The 18,667-nt window shown below is 39.7% G+C and overlaps 1 protein-coding gene across 9 annotated transcripts in view; it reads right to left on the bottom strand.

Annotated features, from left to right (window-relative positions):
* The window catches only part of GIGYF2 (GRB10 interacting GYF protein 2), a 113,279-nt gene that overhangs the window by 37,903 nt on the left and 56,709 nt on the right, over positions 1-18,667 (bottom strand). For all 9 annotated transcript variants that reach the window (XR_002777371.1, XR_002777372.1, XM_023523777.1 and 6 more), the window contains 6 exons: positions 10,824-11,003; positions 7,235-7,452; positions 6,981-7,143; positions 6,710-6,898; positions 3,557-3,753; positions 2,405-2,564 (listed from right to left, as the gene is read on the bottom strand). Coding sequence is in view for 7 of the 9 variants with exons in the window: in XM_023523777.1 (XP_023379545.1) it covers positions 2,405-2,564; positions 3,557-3,753; positions 6,710-6,898; positions 6,981-7,143; positions 7,235-7,452; positions 10,824-11,003 (1,107 nt within the window). In the remaining 2 variants the exon portion in view is untranslated. The remainder of the gene's footprint in view (positions 1-2,404; positions 2,565-3,556; positions 3,754-6,709; positions 6,899-6,980; positions 7,144-7,234; positions 7,453-10,823; positions 11,004-18,667) is intronic.

Here is an 18,667-nt window from a genome sequence, read left to right as displayed (position 1 = left end):
CTCAGCAAGATTTTTAGTAAATATAGGCAATATTATTCTAAAATTTCTATGGAAAGGCAAAGGGACTAGAATAGAAAAGCTAAAAACTATTTTGAGAAGAAAAACAAACTGGGAGGAATCAGTCAACCCAATTTCAAGACTTCTATAGCTACAGCAATCAAGACTGTGGTGTTAGTGGAGGGACACAACGATCAGTGCACAGGGACAAATGAACCCAGAAACTGACCAACACAAATACACTCCACTGAATTTTGACAAAGGTGCAACAGCAATTCAAGGAAGGAAAAACAGCCTTTCAACAAAAGGTCCCAGAGCAACTGGACATCCACAGGCAAAAGTAAACCTTCAATTCACCTAAGTCCTATGCCTTATACAAAAACTAAGCAAAAATGGATCACAGACTTAAATACAAAACACGAAACTGTAAATTTGGGAAGGAGAAAACATAGGAAAAAAATCTTTGAGCTCTGAAGCTAGGCAGAGAGTTCTTAAGACTTAATACCAAAAGCACAATCCATAATAGAAAAAAAGTTGATCAACTGGGCTTCATTAAAATTTAAACCTTTTGCCCTGTGCTTTGTTAAGAGCATAAAAAGATACAGACCAGGAGAAAATATTTTCAAATTATACATCTAACAAAGAACTAGCATCTAGACTATATAAAGAACTCTCAAAACTCAAAAGTACAAAAAGCGAACAATCCAATTAGAACACGGGCAAAAAACATGAAGAGACATTTCACTGAAGAGGGTCAATAGCCGATAGGCACATAAAAGATGTCCAACACCTTTAGTCACTAGGGAAATGCAAATTAAAAACTGAATCAGTTATCACCATACAGTACTTATCAGAATGGCTAAAATTAAAAATAGCAACGTCACCAAAAACTGCCAAGGATGTAGAAGACAGCATCACTCACGGATTGCTGGTGGGAATACAACATGGCACAGCCCCTCTGGAAACCAGTTTCATTTCACCATTTCTTTAAAAAACTAAACATGTAATCACCATGCAACCCAGCAATTGCACTCTGGAACATTCATCTCAGAGGAATGAAGACTTATGTTCATATAAAAACCTATCCATGAATGTTTAATAGCTTTATTATAATAGCCAAAATCTGGAACAACTCATCTGCCCTTCATGGGTAAAAGGTTAAACTATGATACATCCACACCATGGACAAACTACTGACATATGCAACAACCTCCTGGATGAATCTGCAGAGAATTACGCTGTGAAAAAAGCCAACCCCAAAAGGTTACATACTCTATGATTCTATTTATGTAACCAGCCCTGAAATGACAAAATACGGACACGGAGACTAGGTTAGTGCTTGCCGGGAGTCCAGCGGGGGGAGGAGGTGTGGATGGGAAGGGGCCAAGGGCGTGGCTCTAAAAGGGCACCATCAGAGAACCAACACTTCCCCCCACCCCCGTTGAGATGGAAAGGTTCTGGATCCTGACTGTACCTAAGTCAACATCCTGGTTGTGATACTGTCCTGCAGTTCTGCAAGAGGTCATCGGTGGGGGAAGGGACATAGAATCTCTGTATTATTTCTTATAGCTGCATGTGAAGCAACAATCAATTATCACAAAGTAAATTTAATTAAAGCACACAGCCCTGCTCTCAAGTACCTTCTATTCTACAGATCATAAACAAACATATACAGTGCCGGGTTAACAACAGACGCTCTGAAGACGAGGCAGGGTAATGGGACTAAGTAGGGAGTTACCAGATAGGAGAGAGGTCACAGGGTGCACTTGGTAAAACACTGTCACGAAACTGACACTAACACAGTCCGGTGACTGTGTTCAGGTCATGACCAAAGACTTCAAAAGCAGAAATGAAGAATCAAATGTCCTTTATAGCATTCTCTCTCCATTCTAATTTAACTTATACACCATATAAATCTTTTAAGTAATTAGTTTATAATATGGTACTATCTCTCCTCAGAGTTTTAACAGTTCTTTATCATTTACGATAAAGAATCGTAACGTCTTCTTTATTTATAAAATAAAGCAACGTCTTTATTTATAAATTAAAGCAACGTCTTCCAAAATTGCTGCCATCACCTTTTCATGATAAGGAGACTAAAGTGCAGAGCAGGTAAGTAATTAATTCACTTGCCTGGTTACAGCTGGGACGCCAGAACTGAGGGGGTCTTAAGCAATCACAATCTGCCCTGTATTCAAATTGTTTTCATTAGACTCTCCCCGCCCCCAACACTGACATCATCAAGTACTATGGGGGGAGACTATAAAAACACCATCTATGTATATAAAGAAAGCCTGCAGCATCAACTGCTTCTTCTATCATGCAAATTAACATCAAATAACCATCTTACAGAATCTGGAGATAATGGCAGACACTTCTGTACTTAAAGTAGAACAAAACGACCTACCTTGAATTTCTCCCTGAGGATCTTTATAATACCACTTCTGCATTGCTTCATGCACCAACGGAATGGAGACTCCCTTGGCTCTGTGCTCTTGTGGTTTTGATGCCAGTCTCTCATCATCGAGTGCACTGTCTTGGAGATAAGCCACCATCTTCTCAGCTTGCTAAAAGAAAAATAACAAATGGATTGTGAAACAAATGATCTTAAATTAACACTTTAAAAAAAAAAAAAGTGCCTGCCTTTTTTGGACTACTTGATCTGTTAACGGCATTATGCAAGAACACGGCAGGCAACAATTTAATTCTTCCAACAATGCCACGAAATAGGTACTATCTCCATCTGACAAAGGGGAAAGCGAAGCTCAGAGAGGCTACGTCTCACACAGGGTCTCCAAACCACGAAACAAACCGAACTGAGATTAAAACACAAACTGGTATGGACCAAAGCCCGGGCTTCTAATGAACACATTAATACGAGTAGTTTTTAAACTTAGAAGCCACCGGTCAACCCTAATTTGTATAAAATAAACCTGCAAATAATGGGTGTTAATAGAACGAATGGCTCAATTCACAGAATTACAAATAAAATCTTTTACAACTTTGACTAAGACGTCGTCCATCGTCCCTTGTCCCTCGCTTCAGCAGTTCCTGCCACCAACCGCCCCGCCCGGAAGGAAAGAATTTCTTCTGTAGAAAGCAAGCTATCACTTACTTTGCACATACACAACGTTATATACAATCTAGGGAAATCTACAGAGACATGAATAAGATGTTAATTAACATCCTGAGAGTTTAACTATTTTCCCTGTAACACTTTAGGCAAAATATACAGACGACTCAGTGCCCATACACAGCTGCTTCCATTCGCCATTTCTGGCATTCCATTAACCTCCAAAAAGAAAAAAGAAAAGCAAACAGCTAAGGGCAACCTCAGAAGAGCAAAAATAACCTGACATAATGACTACTACATAGCAGAAACTTATAAGCATGAAATGACTGGAAAGACAATTACTCATACAAATAAATACTAGATATACAAACAATTTTTCCAGTACATAAAACCTAGTGCACAGAAGTTCCATTTTTGAATACTCATTTAACTGCTTTCAATTTTTACGACAGTGTGAGAGAACAAAAGAATTAACATGACTTTTACCTGCTCCAAATGTTTGAGGCCCTCTTCCTCATCCGGCTCCGCGGAGACACCGCCCATACCAGGAGCGCCCACGACTGGAGTTCCAACCGGCCGGAGGGCAGGACCAGAACTGGGGACAGGTGGGGGAAGTATGAGGAGAGGAGAGGCTGTGTCTGAAGGGATCTGTGACAGGGGCTGCTGGACGTCAGGCACCATTTCTAGAGGGGAAAAAAATGCAGACAGACGAAAACCCTTTACAATAGAGACTCTTCAAAAACGGAAGTACATTATGCAGTTGGGCCGCCTGCTAAATGGGGTCAAAGGAAGTGCGTACTGCACTGTGTCATGAATACTGACTGCTGCCACTTCCTACGGAGAAATGTAGTACTGCTCCCTAGGATGACAGAAGTACCTCCACAGAATGACAGAATGTAAGGCGTAAAAGGTACCCATAAGACCACCTGAGTCACTGGAGCATCTACCCAACAGTTTTAGGTCTACTTCTTGAGAACTGAGTCAGTCTAACTCCTTTATACACATCATGTCTCCAAATAGTGAAGACAGTTAATGAAGCACTGCGAATCTTCTCAAAGATGGCATATCTCATCACTAAAACCTGTATTAAAAATATCTGCAATTATCTCGAATAAGTACCTATTTTAAGTCATAATGTAATTCAATACATTATATTTTGTAGGATAACGAAAAACACTTGAGAAGTCTACCTGTACAATGCAGGAAGTTCTCAAGAATAAAAACTGCAAAAGAGGTTCTGTGTTGGTTCCTATTTCTAAACTCAGTACGCAGGCTCTTGAGAAGGAAAGGGGGCTGGAAGTAATTAGATACAATTGCAGTTTCCCCTTTGAAACTGTTTGTTCTATTGCAGACAGCTTCTCCAAATTCCTATTCCTCTCAGTCTTGCCATCCTTTGCCAAACTTTTTAAAGAGACAATCTATACAAACTGTCTCCACTTCCCCAACGCCCACGCCTGCTACACTGTCACCTCCACCTCCACCCCTCCAGTAAAGCTTCTCTCCCAAAGATAAGCAGTGACCTCAAGTCCCCGAATCCACTGTTTTCCTCACCCTCCTCATCCAATCTCTTACTAGCATCGGCCCTGCCCCGTGCCAAGCCGGAAGCGCTCTCCCTCCTCCGTTTTCCTGCGCTCTCCTCTTTACTTGCCTCTGAAGATTTCTCCTGGGCTCCTCTTTACCAATCCTCTGAAATCTGGAATCACCCAGCGTTCTGTTTTCAGTCCACTTTTCTTTTCACTCCCAACCAGTATGTACTTCAAATTTTTCACTCTCTCTGGCCCTAAACTCTCCCTGCCTGGCTAGAGCCCCTGTTCACCTCGTTTCTCATCAACACCCCAGAACCAATGTTCTAAACTGAATCTATTCTCTCCTCTCCCAAATGTGCTCCTCAACCTCCACTCTCGCTCTACTGACGGCACCATAATCCTCCGAGGCACCTCACCCATCTTTGACTCGTTCCTCCTTCTTTGCCCTGATATACAATCAGCGACTATGTCCTGCCAATTTCTACTGAAATCTCATCTGCCATTACCTCTCTTTACTGGTGCACTGACCCCCCACATGACGGCGGCTCAGGAGCCCAGCAAGGTCACACTGCAGCCCATCTGTCATCACGACAACCTACCTCACACGTCAAATCCACGTTCCAACCACGTTTCCCCCCATTCTCCTTTCATGCCTCATATTTCACCTAACTCAGAACAGGAGATGATTCCTGCCCGTACCGGGATCAGTCCCACTTCTTCACGTTAGCTTCCACTGATACCTACTACTGGAAAGCCTTTTCCCATTTCATCCGGCTACGCCTACCTCCAAATTCTACACAGTATTCCAGGACAAACTCAGACACTCGCTTCCCGAAGCATTCCAGGAGTCTGCCAACTGTGAATGCATAGTTCCTTTTTTGCCCTAGATTACTGATGCGCATATGCTTTATTCTTCTCTAAATCTGGAGTTTCCATCTTCAATGCACATCTTTGAAGCTTTCTCAAAATACACGTTTTGGGTTTTTTTTTAAAAACACGTTTTTTTGACCCCATCCTAAAATCTCCTAGAGTAAGGCCCCAGGCATGTATATTCAACACAATGAACCACAAATAATTTGGGGCACATCGTAACTGAAAAATGACTACCACAAATAAAACAGGTCTCCAAGTACCCAAGTCCCACAGTGCGCCTCACATATAGAGATTCAAATACTTGCTGAATTCATTCATTCGGCTTTGTTCTAGACATAAAAAACTAAAATGAAATCCTTGTATCCAAGCAAAAAGGTAAACAGGTCTTTATAATACTGTATGGCTATGTTAGTTTAAGAAACGAGATAACTAACCCAGCCTGGGAACATGGGGTGGGAGTTTCAGGCACAGAGAACAGCACGTGTAAGGCACAAAGGGAGGAACAGGCACAGTTAGGCTCTGCGGCTGGTGAAGAGAGAACGAAGGAGCATAAGAGCCTGGCACCGAAACTACACGGAGGAGGCGGATGCCAGATCCCGCAAGGTCTCCTCGGCCACGTTAGAGGGTATGAATTTTTATGGTGAATCAATCACCTAACCCTTCGACACCAGGCATTAGAGTCATTTTTTAATATGTATGAGAAGAAACATGGACATGAACATTAATAATGCCTTCTAAGGTACACGAGAATTTAAAATCAACATGGCAATGTTGGAGGAAATATACTTTAAGCTTATTCTACAGGAACGGTGATGGGACTTCCACAGATCCATCCATGGTCTTTTTGGCCTCTTTTGGAACAATGGCGTTTTGGTGTGTCGCCTCGGACACACACGGCCTTTACATGAAAGGAAGGTGCCTGCCTAACACGGGACTCGAACCCCTGCAGAGGATCACACACCCAGCTGCTGGACTGATGCAGGGTGGCTGTGTCACGACTCCCTGGGAAAGGAGATCCTTGCGCTCCATCCTCACTTCCTCCAACTTGTTTTGGTGAATTCTGGAATGGGCACACGTGTGGGAAGCAGTGTTTGACTAGGTTTACCAGTAAAACAATCTATTCTAATAATTCACCACGAGATGTAGTTCCAGAAGGCACAGAGAGAAGCCTGTCTAATCAGTCAGTGATCACTGGTCCCAGTGGAATCCTATCGAGCTGTCAACTCCCACAAACACGTACCGTCCCCTCGGCTGGGCACTTTGGTTGACAGACTATTTTCTGTCCGACTCTCTTCTTCGGCTTTTTCCGTTTGCTCAGTTTTGGGTTCCTCTTTCCTCTCAAACGGTGGTGCTTCCTGAGGCTGATGACCTGAAGGAGTACCTGGTCTAGCAGATGACGTTAAGGTTTGAGGTGTGTCCTCACTAGCTTCTGTAACATGAAGCAATCTTAAATTAACGATTTAGGAAACTTTGATATAAAAAAAAAAGGGGAAGACAAAATTGCACCTCACCAACTCCTATTCTATCTGTCTTCTCTCCCTCTTTCTTATGTGTCTTATCGGGTTCTTTGGCTTCTTCGTTATGGCTACCCTCAGAGTCCGAGCACTCCTCCCCTTCCTCTACAGGCCGGAAGTCCATCTCCTGCTCTTCGGGAATAGGCTCTTTCTGTACTTTCTGTAGCAAAAAATAAAGCCAAAGGTTAACAGCATATTTGGATTTGGTAGAAGGTCAGTGGCTGTCATGACACTCAAAACAAACGTCTTACCTTTAGAGAGAGGAATGCTCCCGATGAGTCGAATGTGCCCATTTCTTCTTCCGCGTCCTCTAGGCACCACTCGGGCAAGCTGTCCCTGTCATCGTCTATGCTCCCACTGCCAGAGCGCACCCTGCGGTAACCCCGCTCATCATCCCGGTCTCGAAAATCGAACTCGAACCTTCGCCGTCGTTCCATGTGTTCCCGCCAGCCTGCAGAACGAGGACCATCTGGGAGGAGGAGGACACAAACCGTAGAGAAGTTTTACGACAGTACTCGAAGAAAAAAATCATGGACTGGAAGTAAAGGAGAAAACTACAACTGGAAGCAAATTCAAATGGATCAACCTACTAAAGAGAAAATCAGGCAGACTACATGAAGTTCAGAGCTCAGCATATGAATCGCACCACTACGTGACACCAGTTAACTTCATTAAGAACCAAGCCGCAAGTTACTCTTAAAGCTTTTGAAGATACATCTGAAACGAATCACTTTAAAGAACACTTTATTCGAAGTATATACTTTTAATAAGCTTTTGGTATCTGACTGAACGCTGATGAGCCACTCACGCAGGCGGCCCCTCGCAGCCCGCTTACACAGCGCCGGCTGGTTCCATACTGAAGTCCCTGCCTGCCCTCTGGCACATCTTTAAGCATGTTCTTCCCTCTCATGAAAATATCGTTCTTTAAGGATAAGGCCAGCTTCCTACGTCAATTCATAATATTGAGATCATCATGCCTACTTACTAGTGCCAACATCCTATTTGTAATTCTGATTCCCAACAAAAAGCCATGGAATTATAGCACTGACGAATGTCACAGATTTTATCCTAATTATATAGTTTAAAAAACAAAAATTTTGACAGCAGAAGTAACTTGCAAATGGCAAAGCAGAACCAGAGTCCAGTTCTGCATCCTCTACTGCTTTTTCCACAATAACAACACCCTCAACGCTTCTTTCCGGGCCCTTCCTGTTCTCTCGGCTCTCAACTCTCCGTAGGGAGTTTTTATTTCCGTATAACGCCCCCAGGGACATTCCTAAATCCACCCTAGCATACCATTTATTACATCCACTACCCAACAGAAAGACTGCCTAAGAATAAAAGATCCTAGGTTAAAATCTTTTTTTCTAAAAATGAAAGGAAAACTTGTTAAAATATGACAAACCTGAGTCTGAGAGAGTCTTAAAAAGAGAGGCGGGTTTTAACCTATTACAATTTTCTCTCCTTGACTGCTTTCTCTGTGGGAGATACAAAGAAATTAGGCCAAAGTGAAACATTACTACTGAGGTTCGATTTGCTAAAACCAGCAATCTAAGAATCAAACTGAAAACCAAAGGGCAAAATGTTAAAATGCCCAAAACAGGTAATATTTTATAATCCACTCACCAAAAAAGTAGGGAAACATCAATCTCCCATTCCCTACCCTTTACTTACAAAACCAAAACACTATTTACTACCTTCTGTGAAAACTAAGGAATTCTATACCCAGAGTCCTTAAATGTAAACCTCGAGTCAATACTCAAAATAAGTATTCGTAATCAAATGCTGAATTCCAGAGAACTCATTCTACTACTCTCATTTCTAAGCCACCCGTAAGTACGCGCCATGATAGAATCTAGCCTTCTAGGCATTGGGCTCATGTTTCCCTCTTACTGAGTGTCCTAAGTTCAGCTCCCAGAGTGGATACTAGCTGTCCTTAATGCTCCCATCTCCATGCATATCCAGCTGTGGGCTCTACTTTAATAAAAACAGATCCCATAATTTTGTTGTCTTACCAACAGCAAATAAAAATTTATTCATGAAAGTAAATGCAGCAGATAAGGCACATCTATAGCTTATTAAGCCTGACCCCTGCTCTATAGACCTTACATGAGAACTAGTTTGATACTATTTTCACAAGATAAAATAAGTCAAAATCATTATATTTAAAATTTCAATCAAATTCTAATCAAAGATTAACTAAAATCTAAGAAATGCTGAGTAACATAACAACTGATATAATCAGACTCCATTTTTAATATGCTGGGTTGAAAGAGTAGACAGTATTCATTTTTTAAAATGCATATTTACAGTGTTTTTTCAGCCCCATATATCTTTATATTCCCCCCCAAACTATCTTTTAAAATTACATAGATAAAAATTTGGGGGAAATTGTCAGATTGATGACAAAACTGATATGAATGTCAAATATTAGGAAGAAGGATTTAGAAAAGATAAGAAAAAGGCAACATATATCCGAAATCTGAGTTGTTGGTCGAGGATGTTCGGTGGGACAGCGGAATACTAAAGTTTTATTTTGTTCAACTCCCTTTAATAGAATCAACATCAGACATTTCGGCTCAGAAACACTGTTCATCTTCCAAAACATTCACCTTGTTTGTTTTTGATCAGCTGGAATTTTTCTTCCCTCTTAGCCCAGACCCCGTCCATTCGCACTGAACGCTTGTTGGGAACACAGTCTACAAACCCTCTGCTGACAGGCAAGCTCAGCACAAGATGCCACGATGCCTTAAAGGAAATGATAACATCTGGTTGCCCAGGGCACGGATTTTGGAGAACTGCCTAGATAACTGTGATGTAAACAATGCCCACTAATGACAGTCATAGGAGTTGGGGCAAAAGCATTATAACTTTATCCAAGGACTGACGTCACTAAGTTTCTACCTACCCACAATGCCATTAAGCACTCCGAATGCCTGTCATGTTTACTCAGAGCCAAGGCTAGTGGTTTTGCTAATAACTTGATTTTTAAAAGTAAATGAAAACAGTTTACATTATTATAATTTCCTCTATTAAAGGTAAGCTCCCTTGGCATACGACCGATAGATAAAATATTACATTGCGCATGTGAAATTCGAAAGACATGTACAGTCTTACACTTCAGTTCTGCATGACCCCACGATGCAAACTACAGTGGCATCTGATTACCATGAGGCATAGAATCAGCACTTTGGCAGGAGATGAACTTTGACACAAAGCACCAGTGTCTTCAATTACCAGCATATCTAATGTCAGGGAAGAACAGTTTGAAGCATTCTTCAGAGTCAAACAGAAGAACTTACAAAACCACTAATCGCTACTATTCTCTCTCCTTTATCTAAAGTTTGAGGGACAAAAGAATGAACTTGTGATTATGTTTTTGACCTGGGTTTAAGCTTATTTCTCAAATAAGCGTAAATCACATTTCCAAGACAAAAAAAAAAAAACCTGAAAGAATAAATCCTTTCTTATGCAGGGGAAAATAATTTTTAGGGGGAGCACATGTCCCTAAGTGAGTGAATAATTATACATTTATAAGTTTTAAAGCATGCTGGAAAAAAGACTCAAAGATTTAGAGTTAGACAAAACCAAATAAAACCTTCTCTCAGTTGTGCAGTTAAGGGCAGGTGCTTCCCATTAAACCACACTATTTGCCCCAGAAAAAGAAGTCATTTTAATCAGCTAAATAGATGTGGGAAATTTTTATGTTGAATTTTTTTTGTAGTAACAAGACTGAATTTGATGACAAAAATAATGACTCCACTTTTTTAAAAAAGAAAACAGTTTATCTTTTCCAATTATTACCAAAAATTTCCACCAAATCCTCAACAGAATTCTTACCAGGACTATGAGGCCGCCATCTCTCTCCATCCCTTCTTGATCCAGCTAGTCGCCAACCTCCATCTTCATCTTCTCCATTTTGTTCCTCTCTAAAAATACGCCAATTTTCACTCTCTGATCGTATAAATTCATGCTTTCTCCCCACTGACGCTGGCCCACCTTCCTCAAAATTTGGTCTCCCTGTAAAGAAATAGAAACATGAGCATTGGCCAGTAACGATTTTGAAAATAAACTTGAATGCTCAAATCAAGCTTTTCTGCAACTGTGTCCATTTCAAGATTCAGGTGGTGTAAATAAAGTAAGTATGGGTCTATGCATATATTAGTAGACTCATTTCTTAAAGCCGAATGTTCACCGACTGGGCAATTATTTTTTCAAAAAAAATAATATACGCACTAAAAAAAAAAAGCATGCAATGAAAAGTGAATCAACCTTCCCCATACACAAGACAACTCCCAGTCCAATCCTCCAGAAGTAACCACCACAATTCTCATAAAGCCTTCCCAAAACTGTTTGTGGCTTATACATGACATATACTTATCATGTATATAGAGAGCCCTCATTCCCACTCCATAACACCACCCTCAGAATGCTATATGTGTTGTTCTGTACTCTTGCTATTTTCACTTAACAGTGGATCTTGGCAATCCTTCCTTATCAGCACGTACTTTCTTAAAAAGTTATACAATATTTTAAATTATATGATGTAACTTAATCAGTTCTGCTGGTGACTCTGCCCAAACAGGATCTCTGTAAATTTCAACCTTTCTTTTATTCCAAAACAGATCATAAACTTAAAAGTAGAGACTGCGAGCTATAATTTTTCATTAATCTAGGCACCTAGTACTATAGGCATACAACAAATTGCTTCTGAACAGAATTCAAAACTAAGGCGTGTCTGACCTGATGCAACTCGGGAGTTCTATTAAAGGTAGAAGACAGCCTGGTATGCAAAGTAAACTAAACTGGTTCTTTCAAAGGACAAGATCATTCAAAATTGTGCAAATTCTTTAGTCACCATCTCACATGTGCTTATGATTCATAAGATTATATAAAATCTCACATTAAAGTAGTTGAAAATCCAGAACATACAGTGATGTCCTCAGTTTATAACAATGAAAGTTATAGTCTCTCAATGACAACCTCAATTCTTTTCATTAAACCATACTAAAAGTGGGGAAAAGACTGTACCGTGGCATCTGAAAATGAGGAAATGTTATTTTTTTGGTCATCCTCTTATAGCCCATTTCTCATTAAGATTCCACACCCTGTTTGCCCGAATGGCTGTTACGTTGTTATCAGATATTATTCTTAAAGGGTTAAGATTATTTTAAAGAACAAGCTATCTTAGAAAAAGGGTTGGGGGTGCAATTATTTGCCAGGCAAAACACTGTCTGCTTTTTTTATTATGGCAGATGGCCTCCCACAGAGCTCCCGATGATCCCTGCCTTCTGGCCTTTGTGGAAGTCCTCACCAGAGGTATGGGCTGGACTGACTTGTTCCTAACAAACAGAATAATAGAATAGAAGTGATGAGATGTCACTCTCATTATTAAGTTAAAAACAACTTTGGCTTCCATCTTAGATCCTCTCTCTCAGAGATTCCGGCTGCCACATGGCAAAGAACTGAGGCTTGCCAAGAGCCACACAAGTGAGCCTGGAAGTAGACTGAGCCTCGGGATGACCGCAGTCCCGGCTGACACCGTGACTGAAGCCTCATGAGAGGCCCAGGCCAGAACCACCTCGCTGGGCAGCACCTACCTGAGGTGCCCCTTCCTAGCCCACAGAAACTAAGATAATAAGTGTCTGCTGTTTTCAGCCACTAAGTATCAGGGTAACTTGTTATGCAGCCACTCATTTAAGTGACTTAATAAATAAAAACACTCATTTAAGCTATTTTAATCTTCATAACAAGCCTCAGTATTAGAAATTATTTTTCCCATTTTATAGCTGAGAATATTGAGGTTCACAAAAATAACCCAGAAGAATTGTCCAAATTCACACACTGCTATTTTTTTAAATGGTATAGATAGGATTCAAAAGTTAATCTCTGACTCATTCAACAAATATTTATTACACACTAAGTGCCAAGATACAGATTCAAGTATAGACATATTCTATATCTCTGCCTTCAGGTTAGATGGTCTAGAAGACCTTGCAGGCTCTCTGCTCAGAATTAAAATGGGACAATTCATTTCACAAAGCACCACATCTATTATGTGACTTGATGAAAAATGTAAGTACATTTACAAAAGAGGAACAAATTTAAAACAAAGAAATTCCTAATGTGTGTCAACTGATTAAGTGATGAGAAATGGCTTTCGATCCAGGAGTCACTTAATCGCAGTAGTGTGCGCCAGGTCCGAGCAGCGAGTCGGGAACACAGTGATAGTCACGTGACGGATGAGCAGGTCAACCAACCACTCATTTTCATCTACTTTTACATTATGCCTTTGAAAATGTAATAAATGTACCAAAGGAAGCAAAACAGCAATGATGGCAAATTGCTTAACTCATCAAAAATTAGTCATTAAAATTTTTTCTAAAAAAAAAAAGCATTAAAAATAAAAATACTAGTAATCAATCTAGAAATAGAACTCTATCTGTAGTTAGCTTTTACATAACTTTACATTTTTATGTCATTGCAATCAGTATATCTACCATTTTGTAATCTACTTTTCATCTATGATAGCAAATACTTCTTTTCTCTGTGATTAAACATTTTCCTAGTAAGTGGATACATTCCAGGTATATACCTTCCTGCTGTAGCATAATCTATCAGATTTTTCCCCACTGAACGTTTGCTTTATAACTATTTTTTTGAGGACTATAGATAATGAGGTAGAAATATCTATGTTTTTTGCTTTTTTGAAGTATTTCTTCTGAAAAAAACTTCAAAGAGTGAAATTGAAATCACTAGGTCAAATGACAGACTTCATACATGACATACCTTTCCCCCCTCAAAAAAGGGGTCAAACCACCACACCATTTTACATTATCAACATTAAGTGCTGTATCCTTTTAAAACTTTTACTTACTTATAAAATGGTGGTATACTAATGGCTCAAATATGAATCATGTTGTCTACTGACTTTATTTCCTTGTAGGGGAACTATTTGTTCCCCTGAACTAAGAGCTTCTTTACCTTTGTAATTGTCAAGTCCTACATACACTTTTCATATTAATACCTAGGAAAAAGAAAAATATAATGACAGAATAGGGTAAAAAGAAGGAAACTTCAGGAAGAAAAAAAATCTACTTATTGAAAACTATCTTGCAATTCCCAATCTGTTAGAAAACATGCACCTCATAAATTCTGAAAGACTACTTTTGCCATTCCCTGTTCCAAAAAGGATTTAAGACAGAAATTTTAAAGATAAAGAAAAGCACAGTACCAGAGAAAGAAGATCTTGGAGTAGCCAGATCTGATTTTAAATTCTGGCTCCAATTCTGATCTATATACCTTGACTAAAGAAGATTCAATTCCTAATTTGAAATGGTTGAGGGAGGGGAATCAGGAAGGGAGGGAGGGATGGAGGCGGGGGGGGGGAGAGAGAGCGCGAGCGCGCGCTATTATGAATCATGCTATGAACATTCTTGGATATATAACATGATGATCCATATGTTCGCATTCTGTTGGCATTTACTTAGAAGTGAAATTGCTGGGTCACAAGGTACATTCAACTTTAGTAAGTACTACCAAGTATTTCCCCAGAGAAATAGTACTACTTTACCACTTTGCTTGTTTGTTTTACTCAAACCGCTAGTAAACATTAACACGAGGACCTCCTCTATGGACAAACACAATTGAAGACATAGAACTGAAAACAAAGATGAGATTCAGAAACAGCACCTACCTTCTAGGTCCACGGTCTGAGGACACACAGGCAAATAAATGACTTGATACATTACAACTGACAAAACACACTGATATATCTCATATGAATCTCATAATAAACACAAGAGTTAGGTCGATTATCATCATCTCTACTGCTCCCCCAAGGAAAGGGATACCTAGTACAGGTATCCCAAGGTCACACGGCTGAGTAGTGACCACATCAGAAATAGAACATAGGTTGTTCAATCTCCTAATTCAGGGCTTACTCACAAATTAAACCCAACAGAAGCAGCTAGAAATTCTAGAAAAACTAAAGTAGGAAGAGGAAGATCAGAGATTTAAATCTAAGAAGCTCTAAAAGGGCAACAGACATACCATACGGGAACAAGCTGGGGACGGAGACTGCCAACGTCTCTAAAAGGGGGAAGATGGAACTAACTTGCTAAATCTTCCAGCAAAAATGATATGCCAGTGAAAAAAATATTAAGACCCACTCATTCAATATAAAAATTTTACTCTAGAAATTATTTTGAGGGGGAAAAAATAAGTTCAAACATCAAATAAAATACACATTTCCAATTACTACTAATGTAACTAAAAATTGCACTATATGCAAAAATTGCTCTAAAATATTCAAATAAATCCTTTATAACCTAAATGATTGCAGTTGACTTATATTTATATAAATTTGGGTGGGGGAGTGGGAGTGTCAAAGAGCTCTTAATCTGTATAATTTGCTTTTTAAAATATCTGCACATTAATGATATAATTTTAAATTAAGGATAAATATTAAAGTCATTCATGGGCAACTTAGATTAAATAAATAAAGTTCCATGTCTAAAAATTCTAGGATTCCATAGAGACCAGCGCTAAAATGAGCGCGGGACACCCGCATGGCCTTCTTGGGCCCTGAAAATCAAAGTCTTCTTCCTTCTATAATATCAGCATTGGGACAAAGCTGAGTGACCAAATATTTTCACTGACTTCTTTTTCAAACCTTAACAGACTGATTTGTCAACAAGATGATTTAAAAGTAAATGTAATTGAATAATTTACAAATTAATGCCTGAGTCAAATATTCCTTATCTATAGTCAATAGTCAATAAATGAGTGCAGGATCTATGAATCCTTGAACTAGAAGCACCTACTGCGCTGCCATGCTTTCGTCTTTTTTCAGGGAAAAGGGTCTAAGGTTTTTGTCAGTCTTAAAGGTGTCTATGACCTCCAAAAGGTAAAGAAACACAGATTTAAAACGTATTTTTTTCTATTCAATATAATATGACCACTTTATGAGCAAACTATATTATCTGTATAATGCATGTTTTTTCTTGCATCACAGTAACTCAAAGTGTAGGAAAGGTGCTAAAATACAAGGTACTGTGTATCTGAATGTTTTCCCCAATGGCAGTAAATGCTTGTTTCTGCCTTAATGTATTAAGTATGAATAAGATTCTTCTAAAAATAAAATTAAATTAAATGCAGTATTGGCTTTAGTCTGGTCTAATCGAGTGGACTTCCTAAGGAGAAAGTGCAGTTAAAGGGCACCTGCGAGCATGTTTGACACTCAGCCAAAGATGGTGTTTATGGAAAACTTCAGATGGAGCACGGAGGCACCCGGCCAACAAAATCTACAGCTGTGAGACTTGGAACTTCCAAGTGCCAAACTCCAAAAGCAAAAGTGGAATTATGGGACAGACTTTGAAGCTTGTTTGTGTGCAAATTTTTCTAGCGAGTAACTTTGTATTCCTCTGCTCAGATATATATTCTCTGATCAACACAAAAAATATTTTCTAATGCCAGAGAAAACAATGAAAGGGAATCCCATCCAGGTGCTGATATCTACTATTTTTTTCTCCCCCGAAATTACTTGTAAACAGAACTCATGGTGGCTAGGATGGAGTAATTTAAATTCTGGATCCCGAGTTTGCAACTTCTCTCCCTCCCTAACCCCTGAGGGGCAACAATCCGCCCCACTGGTTAACGTGGGTCTTGAGAACACAGCGGTCCCTGGCTGGAAGCTCAGAGAGACTGGAGGGGCTGCAGCGTATCAGGATCTCTTTGCAAAAGTGCCTCATGTGGTCTGAATATGCCCCATAGCCCTACGATCCTCATGCTCAGCCTTCTGCGGGTGTACGCCCAGACGCTGCCTGAAATCTGCAGGATCAGTACATGAGCTTGAATACAGAAACAGAAAGAGACTGGGCACTTTCTAAAGAAAGCCAAGCGTCCTATGTAAGAAAGAACACTGGACACCAGGGCTAAAGTTTTGAAGTAGTGAGATTATCTATGTACACAGGCAGGACACTCCAACTAAAGGTTTTGTTGTTTTCAAGTACCATGTGGTACAGTTATGGACTATAAACTGAATTACTTCAGCCAGAAAAGAAAATCAAACACCTTTAGGGGCAGAGAATTGAATTTAATAAAGAATGACCTATCTGGTCTTGGCGCCTTGCTTAATCATTATAACTTTGAGTAAAAAAATCAATCAATCAATGGACAGATATCTAGCATTTATGTTCATTCACAGAAGAGATGTTTTACAGTCATCTCCAACTGAAATCACTAATTCTGTTTCAATGGGACGGCCCATGTGTTTTAGGATGAAGTTGGCATATCATCTGGGCCAATTACCAGTTTCATCTCAGCTAATCTGGCAGCCTCACCAGAACTGAACTGCTCAGGCTACTCTAGTGGGAGCACTATGCTCTTGAGGGTGCACTCCAGAGCTGGTCTACATTGTCCAGACAGCAATTAAAAGTTAGCAATTAGGAATCACTGTGTGCAGACCACAGTGGACTTTCAAATTAGAGAAATCCAGAAGCCAGAACAGTTCCTCACTAGAGACCTTTCTTTATTACTTTGCCAAATCATTTTTGCCTCAATAGATTCTGAAACGGAGTGTATTATGGAAAGAGGCTTCTAAGTTTGGTAAAATCCTTCACTATCTTGCTTGCTATAACTTGCTTCTGCCTTTCAGAAGGCAGAAGTACTGCCTTGCTATAAGTACTTGCTTGCTACAACTTGCTTCTGCCTTTCAGAAGGCAGAAGTAGTGGAGTGTAGCTGTCATGTGCCTATTCAAGGTACTGTGTATTCAAGGCACATGGCAGCTACACTCCAGTACTTCTGCTTTCTGAAAGGCAGTGTTACACCATATTTACTCTGGCTTCCCCCATCCCGCCCCCAGTCAGTGAACTGGCAACTGATATAAAGTATAATTCCTACCAGGACAGGCAGGGAACAAGCATGACATCACAAGTCCCTCCTTTATGCTTTCACCTTCTCCAGTTCTGAAGGTCAAAGTGTCCAACGCTGTGTTTGAACTTGTATTGAAATGTTTGGCATTAATAAAACAAAGAAGGAATTAATATATTTTTTAATTGTGGGGGGACGAGAAGGAATCTACAAAGGCGGATTTTACTTTCTAAGTAGCATAATATTGGTCTACATTAATAATTTTCCCAGCAGGCCTTCCAAGATTTTACTTTGAATAATCGCAGCCTTTGTTTTTAAGATCCTCTTACATGTGACGTTTGATCAAAGTTTTAAAATCGGCAGCTAATGGAGGTGGAGAAAAGTCCTACTCAGAAGGCATTATACAAAGCCACCCTACAGCTCATTTCAAGGTTGCTGCAAGCTGGATCACAGATGTTTTCCAGCTAAACACTACTTAGACATTAAATTTTCTGTACTCTGAACATTATATTTTACTGCATATCATCATACTTCTCAGGGAAGCATCCCTAAACATCACTAAAACATGACTTAAGACAATCCTTCAGTTCCTTCACACAGGTGTGTTTTTAAAGGTAAGTACAAGGTACCAATTTATTCTTATTCAAGGTCTCTGTACATAGCCTTTAAAAAAAAAAAAAGTCTGCCTCCTTGCCGTCCACCCCAAAAAACGATTTCAGGTAACTAAATTACCTGTATTACTAATTCTAGAATTAATTATAGTTATTCTGATGAGAAGGGATATGAAAAGAAAACTGGTAAAAATCAATTC

The sequence above is a fragment of the Pteropus vampyrus genome, unplaced genomic scaffold (genome assembly GCF_000151845.1).
Source record: "Pteropus vampyrus isolate Shadow unplaced genomic scaffold, Pvam_2.0 Scaffold411, whole genome shotgun sequence".
NCBI classification, from domain to species: domain Eukaryota; kingdom Metazoa; phylum Chordata; class Mammalia; order Chiroptera; family Pteropodidae; genus Pteropus; species Pteropus vampyrus.
This window is presented reverse-complemented; position numbering and strand designations above follow the sequence as displayed.